At 44.4% G+C, this 21,574-nt stretch overlaps 1 protein-coding gene across 1 annotated transcript in view; it reads left to right on the top strand.

Moving 5' to 3' along the window:
• The window catches only part of DPYSL5 (dihydropyrimidinase like 5), an 86,933-nt gene that overhangs the window by 33,327 nt on the left and 32,032 nt on the right, over positions 1 to 21,574 (top strand). The window contains exon 2 of the mRNA XM_055540721.1: positions 4,185 to 4,449. Coding sequence (XP_055396696.1) covers positions 4,189 to 4,449 — 261 coding nt within the window. The 5' untranslated portion in view covers positions 4,185 to 4,188. The remainder of the gene's footprint in view (positions 1 to 4,184; positions 4,450 to 21,574) is intronic.

Genomic DNA, 21,574 nt, shown 5'->3' with positions numbered 1-21,574 from the left:
ATATGGTGGGCATTGGGAAGGGTCCAGTATATAGTAGATGTTTGCTAATTGTTAAGATCATTATTAGAATCCTCTAAATTCTGAGAATGAGTTTCCTCTAAGGTAGTCCTAGGAGTCCAGTCCAGTCCAGAGTTCCAGGACTAAAGCAGGCTTCTGTGAATGGGATCCCCCAACCAGAGAGGCTGCAGGACTCCCCAGATTTGCAGGAACCCAGCCTCTTCAGAGCCTGGTTAGCCTTCAGGGATTTCCAACAAAGAAGTGGAAAACGATAAGGTGAGTCATGGTGGCAGCCCAAGTGTTCTAGAGAAGGATTCAGGTACAGCTATCAGGAGCAGGTCTTTTTTTCATTTCCTCACATAGAGGATGGCAGAGGGAGGGACTGAGCCCACTGGACATTAGTGAAGGGTCAAGTTGGATTCTTTCTGGCTTCTTTGTAGCTTAAAAAAACCTTCTTAACAGAACTTTTTAGATTTTAAAAGGTAATACAAGTTTAATGTATAAAATTTGAAAAATATAAAAAACTGTCAAGAACGTAAAAATCATCTGGAACTCTTCTACCCAGAGTAACTCTGATAACCTTCCCTGTAAGTCCCAGACCCTGGAGTTATATGACCTCTGATGGGTTACCTGTTATTTCAAAACGTCTATTTCCTTCTCTTAAAATAGGGCTAATACCTCCCGCCTTGTTCTTACTTCTTGGGGCTGCTGTGTGAATTAAATTCCAGGCACAGGGTGTTAGCTTACTAAGAGCCTTGTTACTACTGTTACTATTGAAGAAGACGCCCTTGGCTTACGATGATTCCAGCATCACGGCTCAGACAAGAAACCCCGGTAAATCATTATCACATCACTCTTCCAGGGTCTCCACCCTCCAGGTGTGTGCCATGAGTATGTGCTGTGGATTAATAAGCAAATCAATATTCTCATTTACCATGCTGACATAATGACTGGGCAGCAATTTCCCAGCATAAATTTCTTAAATTTCATAACTTACTTAAAGTTCTTTTTAAAGGTGAGGATTATATATTTGCACAGAAGATTGTGTGTGTCTTATCACCATTATTTCTTGCTGAGAACTTGCATCTCTCCTTTTGGGGTCACTTTTGGCCTTGGAAGAAAGAGATTGCATCTCTGAAGGGTTTCTGGGCTTCCTTTGGCCAGAAAGGTTTTGTCCATCACCTAAGAACCAAATTCATTTCCTGATTATTATGTATTAAAATTCCAGATTTTAGGACAAAAGTTCTCCTGACGTATGTCAGCTTTATTCCAGCTTCAGACGACAGGCTTGTGACAGTCCCGGTCTCCCCTCTGGCCCCTCTGGCCTCCCCGATTCCTCCCCACTCTCTCTACCCAGTTCCTTCCACACTAGGGGAGGGATCCCTTCTCCCCAAAGGTCAGAAGGATGCCTGGCAGGGGCCAGATGTTCGTGGGAGACAATGTAAGGAAAGGAGGCTTACTCCCAGCCACCTGTCTTATTTCCCAGCATCTCCCAGCAGCAGACCCCAGTGGACCAGCCTCTCCTAACAGCAGGAGGACCTGACAGTCTAAGCTGAATTCAGACTGTAAACTTTCTTGGTGTGGAGATTCCATGCACTCCAGCCTGGTCAATTTGACAAAAAAAAACAAAACAAAACAAAAAACAACTGCCTAGCCAAGTGAGTTCAGGAGAGCAGGCTAAGCTCTCCAACTAGCTGACTTATTCCCTTGCAAGAGTTATTCCTTCAGCAGATTGTAAGACCTTTTCATCCTGGGACGCAGGCTTCCTGTACCTTGGCTGGTGGCAGGCAAAATAAAATGATGAGGATGAGAGATAGTGTGTCGCTTTCTTTGCTCTGTTCACAGTGATGTGCTGCATTGGAAGAGGGATCAAAGTTGAGCATTATTCTATATACAGAGTTGCCAAATGTCCCAGACAACAAACGTGGAATTGGCCTACTGCTTTAAACCATTTGATTGTTGGGTGCACAAGTATCAATAGAGGCGGCCATTCATTCTTTTCTTTTTTTTTCCCGCAGTTTGAATTTCCTGTACTGGATGCTGGGGGTGAGGATTGGGCAGATACAGTGCTCACTGCTATGCCTTTGACTTTGAGGACTTAGTGCAGAGGTGGAGACAGATTCCAGTGCCATGAAGTCAGTGAAGGTACTGAGGGAGTCAGGGAAAGCTTCTTAGAAGAGGGGACAATTGATTGGATCCTTAAGAATAAGTTTACTGAGTAAAAATGTCGGCTTTCTTTGAGCCCACAATGACATTGCAGTGTCATTGTGGGAGGGAGGTATATCTCCCTCTTCTTGGTCAGATTTATATTTTCTAAATCTAAATGAAAATAATTTCTATTCAGATACCGAATGGTCAAGAGAGTTGCCGAAATCAACCTGCATTAAACATGTGTATCAGTTAGGGGAGAACTGACATCTTTTCTATGTTAAGTCTTCCGATCCATGAACATAGAATGTCTCTCCACTTATTTGGATCTTTGATTTCTTTCACCAGCATTTTGTACTTTTCAGCATACAAATCCTATATGCATTCTTAGATTTGTGCCTAAGTATTTCAATTTTCTTGAGCATCTATGTGTTCATTGCTAGTATATAGAAAAACAATAGCTATTTCTATGTTGATCTTATACCTTGTGACCTTGCTGAATTCACTTATTTGTTCTAGTAGATTTTTTTGTAGATTCTTTGGGATTTTCTGCATAGCCCCTATCATATCACCTGCAAATAAGAACAACTTTTTAATTTTTCAATTGCTGTGTCTTTCATCTCATTTTCTTTTGTCATATTGCTAGCTAGGACTTTCTCTATTGAATAATAGTGGTAAGAGTAGACATCCTTGGCTTATTCCCAGTTTAGCAGGGAAAATGTTCAGTCTTTTGTCATTAATTCTGATTTTAGCTACAGGTTTTTTGTTGATGTTCTTTATCAACTTGAGGAAGTTAATGTCTATTCCTACTTTCCTGAAAGTCTTCATCATGAATGGGTGTTGTATTTTGTCAAGTGCTTTTTCTGTATCAACTGATATGATTGTGTGATTTTTCTTCTTTAGCCTGTTAATATGGTGGATTACACTGATTGATTTTCAAAAATTGAGCAAGCTTTGTATCCCTGGAGGTAATCCCATTACATGGGTAGGATTTTTGAATTCTTTTACATATTGCTAAATTCTGTTTGCTGAGGTATGTTAGAAATTTTTGTATCTACATTCATGAGGGGTATCACTTTAGAGGTTTTTTGGTTTTTTTTTTGGTACTGTCTTTGTCTATCTTTGGTATCAGGGTAATACTGACTTCATAAAATGACTTGGGAAGGTTTCCTTCTCTATTTTCTGGAAGGGATTGGTGTTAATTCTTTAAGTATATGGTAGAGGTTTGTGGCTTTTGAAAAACGGATTCTGGGGGCACAGCCTGAACCAAATAAAGCTGAGTCTTCAGTGGTGGAGCTTGAGCATGGATGCTTTCAAAAGCTCCTTGGATGAGTTTATCAATATGCAGTCAGCTAGGGAGCTTCAGTGTGGTAGTGGACTTCTTGACGCAAACACAGGAGGGTGAACTGCAGCAGAATCCATCTGAAGAATGGCATGAATCAAACAGCTGTGAGACTTGGAGAATTTGGCCCTCTGAGACACGCCCCAGGAGCCTCCAATATCTCCAGGACCATATATGGTTTAGTGGGGACATTCCTCATGTAAGACCTCTGGGTTTGACTTGGCTAGTTAGTAGCCATAAATTCCTTAATAGCAATTTCAGTTTTCTCATCTGTGAAATGCCACTTCTTGGACTGTTGTAGTAATAAAATGAGAACCCAGGTCTCCCACATTGCAGGTGGATTCTTTACAGTCTGAGCCACCAGGGAAGCCCAAAATGAGACAAGAGATATGAAAATTCTTTACAATCCCCACAACATCTTGAGAAGCTGAAAACCAATGTTTCTCTGGGTTCTAGCTTCACCTTAATTGCTGCAGTGTCATGATTCCCAAGTAGTCCTGCTGTGAGGTTAGCAGGAGGCCTGTGACCCCAGCTGGCTGTAGGACCTGTGTCCTCAGGCTATGGAGAAACTGCTTCCCCATCCCTGCTCCCTCAACTCTGCCCATTTATTTTGGGCTCTCACAGGAAGGGGTGGGACCTTGGTGACCATGAAAAGGGACTTTGACTTTGACCAATGCCCCCCTCTCACCTTTCACAGGAACATGCTTGCCAATTCAGCCAGCGTGCGGATTCTCATCAAGGGAGGCAAGGTTGTGAACGATGACTGCACCCATGAGGCTGATGTCTACATTGAGAATGGCATCATCCAGCAAGTGGGCCGTGAACTCATGATCCCTGGAGGGGCCAAAGTGATTGATGCCACGGGGAAGCTGGTGATCCCTGGAGGCATCGACACCAGCACCCACTTCCACCAGACTTTCATGAATGCCACGTGCGTGGACGACTTCTACCATGGGACCAAGGTAATAATGCTTCTGGGTGCTGAAGGTGCTTCCTCAGTGACTTCCTCTGTTTCTCGGCCTGCTCTAGGCTGGACCCTGATGAACAGGGTGCTCCCACTGTATTGCTCAAAGAAGAAATTTGGCCTTGAAAAGGGCCACTGTGCAACTAAAACAGGAAATTTTGGGCTAAATGTCATAGATTTCCATGATTATGGAAAAAGGAGGCATTTAGGCCCATTTTGCCAATCACATCACTTAAGTGAGGTACCGAGGCCAGGAACTGATCTTATTTTTATGTTCTTATGTCACGTAGTGCCAATCTAGAAGAAGAGGAGGATTAGCTGGTGTTTGTCATTGTGCATGGTGAGGGGGGTGGAGGGGGTTGGTCTAATGGACTCCTTTATGTATGATAAGCTAAATTAATTTCCCCCAAGTTGTGAAAAATAGATATGCTTCTTCTAGATGATTTTAATGGTAGAAATTATGAAACAGACATAGTTAGCTATCTTCGATTACTTTCCTAGCTTGTTATTTTTTAAAAACAGCTTGAAAACCACTGGTGGTGGGCCCTCTTTCCAGAGTGAATTATCATGGACAATATTTAAGAATTACTGAGCTGGGCTTGAGCTGCTTCCATGCAAAATACAAAAATTCAGACCTGTGAAACAAATGAATCAGGACGAAATTACATTTTCTCAAAAGCATCACAAATAGGTTTTTTTCACCATTTGTCTGTGCTCCAAAATCCTGTCATTGCTGTCATCTCTGCATTGTAATTATCTGTCACATGCAGGCTTCTTTCTGAAGCTCAGACTATGGGCTCCTTAAGGGCAAGGCCTGACCGTATTCTTCTGTTTCTAGAGCCTGACCCTGACCTACAATTAGAGTAGCTGACCAGTAAATGTTTGTTGAATGAATAAGTGATTGATATTTATCCATGTGGGTCTCTACATCCAACTGTGCATCAGATTCATCTATGAAGATTTTTTTCAAATGCAGAATTGAATCAGAATCTCAAGGGCGAGAAGTCCCTCGCCTCAGCAGCAGCCCTTTGTACAATCTGATCTATAAAGGACTTAGCCTCTAATGTTCCCTGGATAAAAGGAGTCCACTGGCCACTGACCCAGTGGCTACAGTCTTATGTCCTACTTTGGCCCACTGCTGCAAATCCCCATGGCCCTGTACCCTAAAATCTCACCTTTGTTCTCTCTGGGGTCCTCAGGGAGCCCCTCTCCTATGCTCGGTGCTCTCTCTGGGATCCATATTCCTGGGGGCTTCAGTGCTCCTCCTGCTGGTGCTCCCCAAACCCACCCTGAAGAGCCAGGTTGGGGCAGGCCTTGGAGTGGCCTTGGAGTTGCAACATTACAGGCTAGCCTGCCTCAGGCAAGTGGCCCTGAAGATCTCCCTGAGGATATGCCTCGTTCCCAGTCCTGGAGCAGCAGATCAGACCCCTGAAGGCTGAGCTGTGAGGAGTCACAGTGGCCATAGCCCAGCCTGTGCTGAGGCGAGGATGATATCCCAGGCCACAGCTGCCCACTGGAGCCAAACCCAGGGAAGAGAAGTGTTTTGTGAACCCTCCCTAGTTTCTCCTCTGAGAATAACTCTGGGGCCATGCAGGTGATGCCTCAGTCATGAAATGGGGAGCCCCATCCTCATACAAACTAGCAGGGTCCTCTTAAGGGGACCCAGGTGGCAGACAGGGCCTTTCTGAAGTGAGTGAGCACTTTCAGCTCACCATGTCGATGCACTTGAGCCCTGCCAGGCCAGGCCTGCTTTGTTTGTGGTTAATTTTTAAATTTTTTTTAAGTTTTTTTTTTCCTGCACTGAGTCTTTGTTGCTGTGTGCAGGCTCTCTGTTTCAGCGAGTGGGGGCTACTCTCTAGTGTGGTGCCCAGGCTTCTCATTGCGGTGGCTTCTCTTGCGGTGGAGCACGGGCTCCAGGTGTACAGCCTTCAGCAGTTACGGCGCATGGGCTCAGTAGTTGTGGCGCATGGGCTTAGTTGCCCTGCAGCGTGTGGAATCCTCCTGGACCAGGGATCGAACTCATATCCCCTGCATTGGCAGGCAGGTTCTTAACCACTGGACCACCAGAAAGCCCTCTGGTTATTTTTATTGAAGTATAGCAGACATATAGAGAAGTGCACAGATTCTAAGTACAAAGAATTGTCACAACTGAACACACCCTTGTGACCAGCACCCAAATCAAGAAACCAAACATTGCCAGCACCCAGAATTCCCCCTTGTGTCCCCTCCCCAGTGACTACTCCTCACCAAGGAGAACCACTATCCTGACTTCTAATACCATAGTCTTTTTGTCTTGTAAATAACGGCTTAATTGAGATACACAAGCCGCACAATTCACCTATTTAAAGTGCAGATGTCAGTGGTTTTCTGTATATTCACCATAGGTTGCTTTTGACTGTGCTTTATGTAAATGAACTCAGGCCATCTGTCCCCTTGTGCTGGCTTCCTTTGCTCAGTATTATTTTTGTGAAATTCACCCATGTTGTTGCACATCATACTTACTCCACTTTCATTGCTTACTAGTGTTCCACTGTACAAAAGCCCATGTAGTACCCAGCCATTCCACCATCAACAAGGTCATTAGTTTGGGGCTATTACAAATGCTGTGGCTGTGAATGTTGTGTACATGCCATTTAGCAAACGTGTGTACATTTCTGCTGGGCATGTTCCTGGGGGTTGAGAGTGCCGGGTCGTAGAAGACACACATGTTTAGCTTTAGAACGTGCTGCCAAATCACTTTCCAATCTGGTTGTAACAACTGATACTCCCAGCAGGATTCTAAGAGAGGCCCCAGTACTTATCATCACTATAACTCTGATTACCACACCAATCCATGCTAGGGTCTATACTGCAGTGTCTACCAAAAATTGTGTGCAGGGTGCTGCCTTGCTCCAAAACTGTAGCTTGCTGGTCCTGTCCCCCCTCCCCCCCTTGAGAAATCTTTATTCCAGAGTCAGATGCCATGCTGTCACTGTGCTGCCTACCAGCCTCTGGGAGGGCAGGCTGGCCTTCTTTGTCTTCTTTTCCTCATTGTCATCTGCCAGGGCCTCATTAGCCAGGAGTGACGAGTTTTCCTCTGAGAGCCTGCAGCTCTTTATGGCCGGCGAAGACCTTTGCACGTGCATCTTTGCACAAGGCGGTGGGTAACTTTTGATCTTTTCCAAGCTTCTCATCCATGGAAGCAGCTGCCTCTGGAAAAACATGTAAAAGCCCCTGTGTGATTTAAAGGTCCTGCTTCTCCCAGTTCCTGCAGGTTCAGGCACCCCCAGTCCATGCCAGGTGCTAGTTATAGGAAATGTAAGGCCCGTAGACCCCCAGCCAGTCTGACTGCTTGTGTCACCTAAACTGGGCCTTTGTTATAACCACCCCCTAAGCAAGGTCGGAATTTTTGCATGTTTCTTCTCGTGCCCCAGCTCGTATTTAAGTGTCTGTTTCATAAACACAGCCCCTGTCCCAATCTTCCCCAGACCCCTCCAGGAGACTCTGCCCAGAGTCCTTCCTTAGACATCCCAGCCTCCTAAGACTGGCTTCCTGCCATGGTCCTCACTCCCCTCCACTCTTGGATTGCTCCTTCCTTTTGGTACACCTGCAGCTAGATTTTTTGGCTTCCTCTTACCTCTAATTCCTGACAGTCTCCTAGGGCAAGAAATGCTCTCAGAGGCAATGCTGATCTCCGGGATGTGTGGGTTTAATTATTCATACAGCCTGTGGCACTCAAGCCAAGCCTGTGCACCCAGGTAGATCGTCGCTGACCTACTTCGTACCTTCTAAGAGAGGTAGCAGTTGTTTCGCTGTAAGCAGCTGGGTTTATAACAGAATAATAACCCCAAGGAAAAGCTCTCCTGTGTGATTAGCCTATAGAGAAAGAGAGATCAAGTTGCACCTTTTTGTTCTTGTTGGACAGATCTGCAGGGCCTTGAACTCTGCACCCCCTGAGCTATTGCATGCTTGTCAATTTGGTGGCAGCAGCCAGGGCTGGGAAAACAAAACAGTTGAAAGGCTGGCTTTTCTGCGAGCATCTGGGACTCCATTGTACTGGGTCTAAAGGGATTTCTCTAGCACTTCTTTAACAAATGCTTTGCCCGCCTCTGCTTCTGTTAGAGGCTGTGGCAGGCTCTGCCTGGCTCCCCGGCCTCTGCCCCCCCTTGCTCACAGCCGGTCACTTGATCCTCTTGATCCTCCTGTCCGCCTCCTCCACACCCTCCCAACCTGCAGGCCCCGCCATCTCAGAGGCCCAGGACCCCCTGCTTGTTAAAAATGCCCCCATTGAAGAAGGAGGTTATCTCCTTGGGGAACCCGGGACAGGAGGGGAGGGAGGAGAGCCAGTGACACCAATTGTGTTAACAAAGGTGTAGGATTTCACTTGGGTCATGGGGGTCTTTTATTATTATTCTGCTTAGCCTACTTATACATTATATTTACTCTTTTGTGTGAATCTAATATTACATAAGAAGTGTGTTAATGCAGGCCGTTGGGCTCCACCCCACCAATGGCTCTCCATGGTCCAGTGGGAGTATCAGAATCAGGCTTTTTCAACTACAAGCACAGCCCCTTCACTGAGACGGTGATAAAGGGGGCAGCCATGGACAATGGGAAAAAGCTTCCTGGATGCCTTTTCTGCCTCCCACTCCTCCAAAGATATATTAAGAACCACTGTCCAGGCCAATGGTTTTCAACCTTTGGAAGCAAATTACAGTAAAACTACTCAGGGAATTTTTAAAAAATATATGTCCAGGCCCCTCCCCTCTGCTGCCCCCCATCCTCCACCCCAGACTAATGAAATCAACATCTTTGGGTCTGCCTGTCCCCCATCAGTATGTTTTTTGAAGCATTCTTGATGATTCTAACACTAGCGTGTGGATTATTAAGGAACTTTCTCAGCTGTTTTGAATGGCATGTTGTCCTGGCTATTAGCCCTGTTTCCCATCTAACCCTCACCTTATGTGTCAGGCTGATACCTGAATCACCATGGAAAGCTTGGGCCTGCCTCGCCTCACCCTTCCCAGTATTATTTATTTGTTTCTCTCCTTCTAGTTACATTATAGGGTCCTATGATTAGGCTCCCAAACCCTAGCCTGGGGCCTAGAACCCCTGTACTTGCTAAGTGTCACTTGTGCTGTGTTCTGTCCTCCTGTCTGTACCCCAGGAGGCAGCATCGGTGAGCTGGGAGCTGGCCATGGTCAAGTATTGTCACTGGAAGTCCAGCTGGGCCTGTCCCTTCTCTTTGAGGACCCAGAATCTCCCTCTTGTCTGTGCCAGAGCCATCTGGTTACAGAGAGTGCCTCCCACGAACTCAAAACCTGCAGCAGCAGGATATCTATTCTTGTAGTCAAACCACAAGGGGAGCCAAGTCCTAACTGGATGAGTGCTTGGCCAGCATGGACTCAGCCTAGCGGATGTTCAGTGGCACAGGCTAGAATGGCCTCTCTCGTCCCGCCCGCATTGGAGGGTCCTGACCCTCTCCCCTTCTCCCACTGCAGAGGACTAAACCTGTCAGAGTCCTGAGATACGACACACTAGGACATAAATAAATTCCCTTTGGCGTCCAGGCTGCCAACATTCTTACCAAGCAGCCCATTTATCCACTGGGCAGACTGTTTTTACTATTATGCCATTGAAGCTTGCTCCTTTGGAATTAAACCTTTAAATGCTGCTCACTTCCTTTCTTCTTGACTTCAGTATTCTGTCCATTTCTGTTTAATTCTAGCTAAAATGTCTTTCCAGTCTTTTAGCTTTGCGGTAATACTTCCTGCTTATTGAGATCCAGACTCATAAGGTCTTGCTTATTAACTGATGTTCCCAAGTTCACTTCATTCCTCTAAAAAACTGGAGAGACCTTAGAAATCTTAGAAGTCTCCCACCCTGCTATTGTAGGGAGAGAGAGTGAAGGAGTTGCCCCAAGTCCCAGATGTAGTTGGACCAGAATATAAGTTTCTTAGTCTGAGGCCCTTTTTACACTATCAATCATGGGCTCCCCAAACCCCAGATCTAGTCAGTCACCCCTTTCAGACAGCCTAGGACCTCTCTGTGGGCTGCATGCAAATAGTTAACTTGACAGTGTATGGCTCCAAACTTGCCTGGACCAGATAAAGGCATCACAGAACTGACGCATCAGGCAGACGGTGGAGTGAGATTTCTGCCTCTCTGAGATGGTGGCTTTATTAACACGCCACTGTCCCTAGAGGAGTAACATTGATGCCAATGCCTTAGAGCTGACTGTTTTTACCATCTGCAAACAGTCGTTGTGAGGATTAAACAAGATGATGCATGAAAAACACCTCACCCAGTCTCTGGCACAGAGGACATGCATGATCAGTGTCAGTCCCCAGGCTGTGACTGCCTGCTTCTGCCCTAGGCCTGGCCTTGGCTCTCTCTGGTCTCTTGGGTTAGTTGATCCAGCCACTTGGGCTTTGCAGTTAGACTGTTCTACTGTCCGTGTAGTGCCCATGCTGCCTGTGTCCCCGGTTTAACCAACAGTGTCATGTCCTGCTCGAGAGCTTGCAGTGGCTCCCTGCTATCTGGTCTGGAATCCTGGATCTTCACCCTGGACGGCTTCCCCATCTGACCTTTCTCTCCATTCAGTACTCATTCCCAACATGTGCCCATTCACCAGGAAAGGGGTTTTCTCAGCCCCCTCCCCTATGGACATCCCATGCTCCCTGCTGCCACCCCTTCCCGCCCATGCACAGAAGACCTTCACCACCTACCAAGCTCATGTCACATCTTTCCTCCAGCTAATTCAGCTCCAGGAATCCACTTTTTTCTCCCCAGCTGAAATAATGGGTTATTCTGGGGCTTTCTAATTGCTTCCCATGTCATGTTTGTCTCTTAACTGACTTGAAAACTTTGAGGGGCAAAGACCACAATTTATATCTAACTCGTGACTCACCATAGACTCATTGAGCTTTAAACATGGAGTAGATGTTCAAGAAATAGATGAATGTCAGCATAGAGTGGCAGTCGTGAGCACAGAATCAGATAGACACACCGGAGCCTGAGTTTGAATTTCAGCTCCATATTTACTGGCTGTGTGATTTGGACAAGTTAATCTCTCTGTGTCTCTGTTTCCTGGAAAGTGGAGATTATGACAATACTTTATGGGTGTTACTACTGGTAAAAAATTTAAAATAGTACTTCATAGTTCCCTGGTGGTCCAGTGTTTAGGACTCAGTGCTTTCACTGCCATGGCCTGGATTCAGTCCTTGGTTGGGGAACTGAGATCCCACAAGCTGCCTCACCAAAAATAAAAAATGAACAGAATAAAATATATATATATTTTTTAATTTATTTTATATTTTTATTTTATTTATTCATTTGGCTGTGCTGGGTCTTAGTTGCAGCATGCTGAATCCTTAGTTATGGCATATGGGATCTAGTTCCCCAACCAGGGTTCGAACTTGGTTTCCCTGCATTGGGAGTGTGAAGTCTTAGCCACTGGACCAACAGGGAAGTCCCTAAAAATATATATTTAAAAGATAGTACTTGGTGCTTACTAAGCACTATATGACTGTTTGTTAAATAGATTCTGCCGATTGAGGACCAACCCCTGGAAAATCCATTTGTACAGTCTCCTCAGGAGCTGTTAGACATCAACTAGGAACCTAAGAAAAACTGGTTTACATCTCTATAGTCAGGGTTGACTCTGTTGCAGATTTCAAATGCAGCCTATATAGTACTGGTGATGACTTCAGATCATTTTCTCTCTCCTTTCTCTTAGAAACAGAGACAGCTAGTCATAAACTCAATAGGCAGCAGACACTATTTAAAGATGTCCTGCTTCCAATCAGGTATCTCCTGTTAGGAAAATTAGCTGACGACTTTCATTCTAACATCTACATTAACCGGCAGGCCAACACGTAGGCCAGGTGACCCTTAGAACAAATGTGGGAGAGGAGATCTGTTGTTTCTTACACATTTTTACATCTAGTTGGGGAAGAAATCTCCTATGGTGACCAAGCAGCTCCTCAATTCCTAGAATAAGAGTGTTTGCAAAGAATTGATCTATACAGAGAGATTGTTGCTTTTTAAAGCCTTTGGTTCAAGAATAGAGATAAATGTATCCATTGTGATTAAACCCATGTATCTTGGAAACCTTTCATACCTCATACAGGTTCTGCTTTTATACTCTCATCCTCTGGGGTTTAAAAAAAGATCAAGAAAAATATATCATGTATTGTACATATACTTTGGTGATGCTATAGTACATGAATGCTGTCTTTTTATTCTTCCTTTTTTCTTAAAGCTTGCATATTTTTTAATATTTTAAGAAATATTTGAATATGGTCTTATAGAATGGTTCAAAAATCTCAGTGGGAAATATCTCTTCTCCCAACCCTCACTGAGGTTGCCTCCAATCTGAAGTTGCCATATGTCTATGTTGAAGGTCAGGTGCATGTCTTAGAAAGGTCCATTGGCAGGTAGAAATGTGTGTAGACACCACATTTTTCCCCTTGGTTGTTTCTGCCTCATTTTTCCCTAACCCTATCCCTACCACCAATACATTTTTCTCTCCTTCAGATCCTTTTTTTATTTCTTGTTAATTAAAAATCAGGAGCTATAAGATCCCTAATTAGTGACTATATGAGGATAAAGCTGTAGGCCAACTATAGTTAAGAACTTTCTCACTTACCAATGTTTATCTCACACTGTACACACACTCACACACTTAGACACTCTCACATACTCTCACACAGTATCACACTCACACACTCACTCTCACATACACACATATGAACTCACTCGGACACACTTTTAGAGTTGGAAGTGCCATTGCAGATTAGTGAATTCATCCTCTAATCTATAAATAACTTTCTGCTTTAGATTTAAACTCTCTACAGTGGTCTCAATATTTAAAAATAAAATTAAACTTGATATACATTGGTGAACTTTGTTCTTGGGAAGAGTATGTATAGAATGAAGAAGATCATGTTTGGATAACCCAGGAAGCCACTTTAAAGAAAAAAAAAGGAGACACAGATTCGATTCTCTATCCAAGAAGATCCCATGTGCCGCAGGGCAACTAAGCTTACTGGCCACAACTATTGAGCCTGTGCTCTAGGGCCTGGAAGCCATAACTGCCAAGCCCACGTGCCGCAACTACTGAAACCCGTGTGCCCTAGAGCCCGTGCTCCGCAACAAGAGAAGCCACCACAATGAGAAGCCCTCGCACTGCAACTATACAAAGCCCCTGCTCACTGCAACTAGAGAAAAGCCCGCCCAGCAACGAATACCCAGCACAGCCATAAATAAATAAATAAAATTTGTAAAAAGAGAACTAATGGAGAATATACCTTGATTCCTTTCCCACTTAAAAAAATATCTGATAGACAAATTCTTTTTAAAAATTTAAAAAAAAAATTTTTTTTTAAGTGTTTAACACTTTTTTCTCCAACAATTTGATTAAGGTATAGCTGACATATAGTAAGTCTCATTTGTGTTTTTGGCATGTGGGATCTTATTTCCCCAACCAGGGACAGAACCCATTCCCCCTGCATTGGAAGCTCAAAGTCTTAACCACTGGACCACCAGGGAAGTCCCCACACATTTTTAAAATGTATACTTTGATATGTTTTGACATATGTATATACTGTAAAGCTATCACTGCTGCTAAGTCACTTCAGCTGTGTCTGACTCTGTGTGACCCCATAGACAGCAGCCCACCAGGCTCCCCCGTCCCTGGGATTCTCCAGGCAAGAACACTGGAGTGAGTTGCCATTTCCTTCTCCAATGCAGGAAAGAGAAAAGTGAAAGTGAAGTTACTCGGTCATGTCCGACTCTTAGCGACCCCATGGACTGCAGCCCACCAGGCGCTTCCATCCATGGGATTTTCCAGGCAAGAGTACTGGAGTGGGGTGCCATTGCCTTCTCCGAAAGCCATCACTATTAATATAATAAACATATCCATCGCCCCCCCAAAAGTTTGTGTCTCATAATCCTTTCCTGCTCCAAGTTAACTATTGATCTGTTTTTTGTCACTATAGATTCATTTGTGTTTTTAATATTTATATATAAATGGAATACTACAGTATGTATTTCTTTTTTGCTTTGGCTTCTTTGACTCAGCATTATTAAGTTTTTGGCTATTACAGGTAAAGCTACTGTGAATATCCGTATCCATATGTTTGTGTTGACATATGCTTACTATTCCTTGTGTAATTACCTAGAAGTGGGATGCCTAGAATATACGGTCAGTATACATTTAGCTTTTTAAGAATTGCCAAACTGGTTTCCAAAGGGCTTGTGACATTTTCTGCTCCTTCCACATTTTGTCATCGCTTAGTTACAATCAGTCTTTCTTGTTTTAGCCATTCTAATAGATGTATCAGTCATAGTTCACTGTAGTTTTAAACTGCATTTCCCTAGTGTTGGATGTCTCTACACGTGCTTGTTTACCCTCTGTCTTTGGTGAAGCATTTGCGTCTTTTCCCTATGTTTTGAGTCACTGGGTCTTTTTTTAATGAAATGTAAAGAATAGGTAAATATTTTTTTTCTTTCTGAGCTTAGTTGCTCAGTCATGTCGTACTCTTTATGACCCCATGGACACTAACCCACCAGGCTCTTCTGTCCATGAGGGATTCTCCAGGGAAGAATACTTGAGTTGCCATTTCCTCCTCCAGGAGATCTTCCCAATTCAGGGGCTGAACCCAGGTCTCCCACATTGCAGGTGGATTCTTTACTGTCTGAGCTACCAGGGAAGCCCAAATATTTTTTTCTTTCTAGTTTTATTGAAACATACTTGGTTTATATAAGCACTGTATGAGTTTAAGATGTATAGAATAATGATTTGATTTATATATGGCATGAAATGATTACCCCCAATAAGTTTAGTAAATATCCATCATCCCATATGTTAATAAATACAAAATAAAAGAAAAAGAAGTTTTTTTTCCTTGTGATGAGAATTCTCAGGATTTACTCTCTTAACAGCTTTCACTTATAATATTCAGCAGTGTTAATTATATTGATCATGTTGTATATTACATCGCTGGGCTTCCCAGGTGATGCAGTGGTAAAGAATCCACCTGCCAATGCAGGAGATGCAAGAGATGTGAGTTGGATCCCTGGGTCAGGAAGATCCCCTGGAGGAGGAAATGGCAACCCACTTCAGTATTCTTGCCTGGGAAATCCCATGGACAGAGGAGCATGGAGGGCTACATTTCATGGGGTTGCAAAGAGTCGGACACCGCTGAGCGACTGAGCACAAATATTTGCACAACATAACAACCCTAGTACTTATTTACCTTATAACTAAAAAATATGGAATGCTTCACAAGTCCGTGTGCCGTCCTTGTGTGGGGACCACACTAATCTCCATACTGTTGCTGAAGTGAGCACTGTGTCTTCTTTTTTTGTTTGTCTTTAATTAGAGGATAGTTGTTTTACAGATCGTTTCTGCCATACATTAACATGAATCAGCCATAGGTATACATATGACCCCTCCCTCTTGAACCACCACCACCCCACCTCCCACCTCATATTTGTCTTCTTTTTATTGGGTTGTCAGAGTTGTTTAAACATTCTAGCTACAAGTCGTTTGTTGGGTATATTTTTTCCAAATACCTTCTCTCAGGCTTTCCTCTTGATTTTCTTAACACTGCCATTGGAAGAGCAAAGGTTTTTCATTTTGAAGTCAGTTTATAGATTCTTTCTTTCATAGTTTGATTTTTGTGTTGTAATTGAGAAATTTTTTGCAAAATCCAAGGTCATTAAGATTTTCTTCTATGTTTTCTTTTGGAAGTTATATAATACTAGCTTTTACATTTAGGTCTGTGATTCATTTTAAGTTAGTTTTTAAATATGATATTCAGTTTGTCACATATGGCTATCCAATTTTTCCAGCATCATTTGTTGAAAAGATCATCCCATGTCAAAAATCAGTTGACCATATATGTGTGGGTCTATTTTAGCACTCTTTTTTTCTATTCTTCCGAACTATTAATCTAGCTTTGTACCAATATGACATATTATAGTTTTATAAGTCTTGAAAGCCAGTAGTACGTTTTCCAACTTGCCATTTATTATTATTATTGCTTTATTACTTTATTGCCCTTTATAATTATTATTATTACTAATATTTAAAGTCGGACATGACTGAGCGACTGAACTGAACTGAACTGAAAATTTTTATTTATATATTTATTTATTTGGCTGTGTCCAGTCTTCACTGCAGCACACAGGTTCCTCAAACTTCCTGTGGCATGTGGAATCTTTTTAGTTGCAGCAGTTGAACTGTTAGTTGGGGCATGTAGGATCTATTTCCCCAACCAGCAACCAAACCCTCAGGTCTTCTGCATCGAGAATGCAGAGTCTTAGCCATTGGACCACCAGGGAAGTCCCTGTCCTTCTTTTTCAAAGTTGTTTTGGCTATTCTATCTCCTTGGAAGCAAACTTTTTTAGTGCTGGCTGTAAACTAAAAATTTAAGAGAACTGTAAACTGACTGCATTAACCAAGCACTTGATAAAACATTTTCAGCCCTTAGCATGGTCCCTTTCTGTTAGCCAAAAGTAAAGAATTTTCTCTAAATTTTTCTAGTTATTTGGAGAGAAAAAAATCTGTGATGTGTGTGTATGTGTGTGTGTGTGTGCTGAAAGAAACTTAATTGGGTGCTGGGGGTTCAGATGAGATTCATAAGGATTTTGTCTTCTGTGGTACTTGGCTACGTATTGATCTTGATATATTATCTTCACAAGATCCAGATCTTTTTGTACAATAAATTGTGATGATGTCACAGGGAAGAGTTTGCTCTGCTCCTTCTTGCTCCCTCTTTGTGCATTTAGAGTCAGAAGAGAAGAGACACAGAATAGATTAGGGGAAAACTTCCATGAGCTGAAATTCCATCCATTTAGCTGTTGCCACTCTCAAGCTTTCCGTCTGTCAGGTTTCCATTCTGTTTGGTACCCTTATTATCACCAGGCCTAGGCTGTAGCTCTTTCCTGGTGTGCTGCCCTAACTCTCACTTTGCCAGTCTTAAGAAGCTGCATTTTATTTTATTTTTTATTATTTTTTGGCTGCACTGTGCAGCCCGTGGGATCTTTGTTTCCCAACCAAGGTTAGAACCCACACCCCTTGCACTGGAAGCACAGAGTCTTAACCACTGGACCACCAGGGAAGTCTTCTGCCAGGCTTAAGATAACTAGAGCACATATTGGGGCAAGCAGTCAAGCTCTGAATCTCTAAGTCCCAGACTTAGAGGCCTGTCAAAGAGTCTATTTTTCCTGCTGTGTGGAAAACACAATGTTCAAAATGGAGCCCGTGGAGCCTCTGGTGGGTTCAGGGCTCCCAGACCCCCAGCTGGCACCTGGCAGTGCCTGGCTCTCCATGGGACCTGCAGCTAGCTTCCAGCCCTGTCCCCTCCAGTAGGGCTGGTCTGAGCTGTCAGTTCAGCACTTCTGTATTCCTTACACCCTTTTCATGATCTTTTAAAGTCTCCCACAGGCAGGCCTTCTTTTCCTTCCTTTCCAGGTAGGGAAGCTGAGTCTCAGGGAGTGAAATACCATGCCAAGTTTTTAACAGGCATGGGCCTTGGTACCTCCCCAGCCTTGACTCCGGCCCACATTCCCCAACATCAGTGACCAGGGTGGCCACTGGGCAGCCTCCCTCAGCAGTTTGACACTGTTATCACTGAAATTTGGGACCAAAATGAAGACTCGCCAACATTGGAGTGGATGAGGGAAGAAGAGCAAGTGGGGTTACATGTGGTTTAACTGATGATAAACCCCTCCTCTCCAGCGTCTGTGGGCAACCTGGGCTTTTAGTAAAGATGGTCATGCCCTGCTTGCCTGTAAACTTTCCACCTTTGGGTTCGGAAGGGGCTTTGCTAAGGAGGAGGATGACAAAAGGCGTCTCTGGGCTCTATTTTAGAACTGTTTTCTGAGGCCCCTTGCCTTCTCAGAAGCTGGCAGCCACTTTCTCTCTGCCACATAACTCCCTCTGAGAATCCTCTCCCATCTCCATGGTAACTGCATGTCGGGAGACAGCCTGCTCTGTTCTGTGGCTTTGTATTAAACACAATGAATTTAAATCGGGTGCTCGGCAGTGAAGATAATCATTCTGGATTAGAGAGACGGCTGGAGCTCCTCGTTTCATAATTTTAGATGTTGGCACAATTCTCAGCTTTCGTCCTTGTAATTCAAGCCCAAGCCCCACCTACCCCTCTGTTTCTAAACTGCAGTTAGATCCAATTTCACTTGGGCTTTCCTCCATCCTTTGACAGAGGAATCTTGGAGCCCGGGAGCCCCGCAGTTATGCCAGGGCTATCCTGAGCTCTGGAAGGGGCGGTATCGTGTGAAAGAGACATGGAACTCCAGAGACAGATGGACACTCATTCCGTCTCGCTGCGTGATTTCCTCTGAGCCCCATTTTTCTTACCTATAAAATGAGAAGAGTAAGCTCTACCCTACAGAATCATATATTTTTTTAAATTTTTATTGTGATAAGATATATATATATATATGTGGCTTCCCTGGTGGCAGTAGTGATGAAGAATCTGCTTGCAGTGCAGGAGACACAGAAGACTTCGGTTTGATCCCTGGGTCAGAATCTTCCTGCCTGGAGAATTCCATGGACAGAGGAGCCTGGCAGGTCACAGTTCATGAGGCCACAAAGAGTCGGTCTCGGCTAAGCACACACACAAGATACATATAACATGAGATTTCTCATTTTAACCATTTTAAGTGTACATTTCAATGACATTAAGTACATTCACAATGTCGTCACCACAATAATCCATCTCCAGAACTTTTCCATCGTTCCCAACTGAAACTCTGTCCTCAGTAAATACTAATTTCCATTCTCCCCACTCCTCTCAGCCCCTGGAAAACACCATTTTACTTTCTATCTCTATGAAGTTGATTACTCCAACTTAATAAAAGTGAGATCATACAGTTTTTGTCCATTTGTGAATGGCTTATTTCACAGAGCATAATGTCCTCAAGATTGAACCATGTTGTAGCATGTGTCATGATTTCCTTCTTTTTTGAGGCTGGATAACATTCACTTCCACTTTATGTACATACCACATTTTGTTTATCCATTCATCTGTCGATTGACACGTGGTTGCTTCCGCATTTTGGCTATTATGAAAAATACTGCTATGAACATGGGTATACAGATATCTGAGTCCTTGCTTTCAATTATAGAGTCATTTTGAGGACCAAATAAGATAATAAATATTAAGAACATTGCACAGAGCAGGCTGTCAGTAAATGTTCATTTCACTCCTGAAAGTGAGTTCAGCCCAGGTGCTACCTGCCACAAGGGTCCGATGGCTTCTGTAGGAGGGGGGGTCACCTTGTGCTATTGGGCTGCTTCTGTGTGCCTGGGACATGTGAATCTGTTGAGCCTGGGGAATTAACACAATTCATTTCAGGGTTTAAAGGGCCTGTCTTACCTATGGAAATGTGTGTCGTTTCATGATGAAAACCATGCATGTTTTTACATTTCTCTCACCATTTGGTATTCATGTATTCCCAATTACAAAGTAAGAAAATGTTATGGCTGATGTATATAATTCCCTATTTCTGGTCTATTTTAAGTATAGCCTCTGGGAGACCCTGAATCTGTGGTGGGATTGCTCCAGGCTATGAGGCTCTGCCCTTAGTTGCTATTGGTTGGTATTAGATCTATTCTCCATGTTACCCAAGAGTATGAGATTTGGAGTAAAAATACCTAGATCCCAGTCTTGTTTCATCTCTCAAACACTGAGATGGTGGAAACATCTGTCCAACCCAGTGTTTGTGAAGATTAGGTGAGGGCAGCCTTTGCTGTGCAGGTGACTCCTCGTGCACTTCTTGGGGGCAACATTGCAATCTTGGTCTGCATCCCTCCATGAGAGTTTCTCTGGGTCTAGTTTCTTCCAAAAGTTTCCATGATGGGGATTACTCTCTTGCTGCCTGGGGCCCCTCCAGGGATGAGAATCCCAGAGCCGAGGAAGCATCTTTCTCTACCAGGTCCTCTGAAATTAGCCTTTCCAGACTCAGCCGGAGCTTCTGCCGCCAGCCCTGGAGAGGGCCAGCACCTCTTTGTCTTAGGAAAGGAATTTGCAACAGAAGGGAAAGGGGAGCAATGCACAGCCTCCTGACCGGTGCCTGACCCAGCTGCTCCCCGCAGCGCAGCGATCAGGTCTGCTCTTTATTGATGGGGCTGAAGGGGGGAGGGGATGTGGGATTTCACACTGAATCTTGGAACTTTCTCTCAGCAGGCCTGTTCTTGCTTGCAGCTGGTTGTGTTTTGTGCGCCCAGGGCCTACCTGTGCAGCAGGAGCCAGGCCAGCTTAAATCGGGCTTCCCGAGTGGATACGCCCACTGTCCTTGAGACCTGCAAGTTACCCTGCTCTGCTCGCCCTGGGAGGGGGGCCTGAGTTTCCTGCGAGAGTGTCTTAACTTCTAGGGCAGCTCACCTCCTCTTGAAGCCAGTGAGCCAGGAAGATGCTTGCTTTGGTGACAGGGTTTTCTTGGCTTCCATAACCCCATGCCAGCCTGCCCTTCCTCCTCCCTCTTGGCTGTCCTCCCCGTCATCTTGTCTTTGTCTAACTCCTCTCCTCTGTGGTCGCCTCTCGGGATCCTATCCCAGATTGCCTTGTCCTCTTCCCCACCTTCTCTCCCCAGGTGATCTGTTACTGATGACTCCCACGTCTGCAGCTACATCTTAGGCACCTCTGCGCACCTGCCTGAAACTCAGCACATCCACCACAACCCCACTTCTCTACTGGGGACCCCTCCCGGGAATGGCACCCCCATCGTCCCAAGCCAGAGAGCACTTGCTCAAGACCACAGGACTCCTCAGACCCAGGTCTGCCAGGCTCCAGAGTTCAGGCCTCTCCCACCAGAGCCTCCCACCTCCATACACTATCAGCGAATAGAAACATATCTTGAACAAATGCAAAAATTCAAATGTCACTCTCAGCCCCAACCTGACTCTGCTCTGGGACCCCTCCCTGGTTTTGGCTGTGCTGGACCTCGCCTGGACCCCTTTGTCGGCTGTCCCTGGCCCCTGGGTGCCCACTCCCTTGGCAATCTCAGCCTGATTTCTCTGTCCCTGCTCCTGACTTCAAAGAACTGGCCCCTGAACATGGCATGTTCAGTTCAGCCCTCTCTTGTTGATTCTGTAGTACATTTTCCATATG

Source organism: Bubalus kerabau, chromosome 11, assembly GCF_029407905.1.
Source record: "Bubalus kerabau isolate K-KA32 ecotype Philippines breed swamp buffalo chromosome 11, PCC_UOA_SB_1v2, whole genome shotgun sequence".
In the NCBI taxonomy this organism is placed as follows: domain Eukaryota; kingdom Metazoa; phylum Chordata; class Mammalia; order Artiodactyla; family Bovidae; genus Bubalus; species Bubalus kerabau.
The sequence above is the reverse complement of the archived record's forward strand: the minus strand, read 5'-3'. Positions and strand labels throughout refer to the sequence as shown.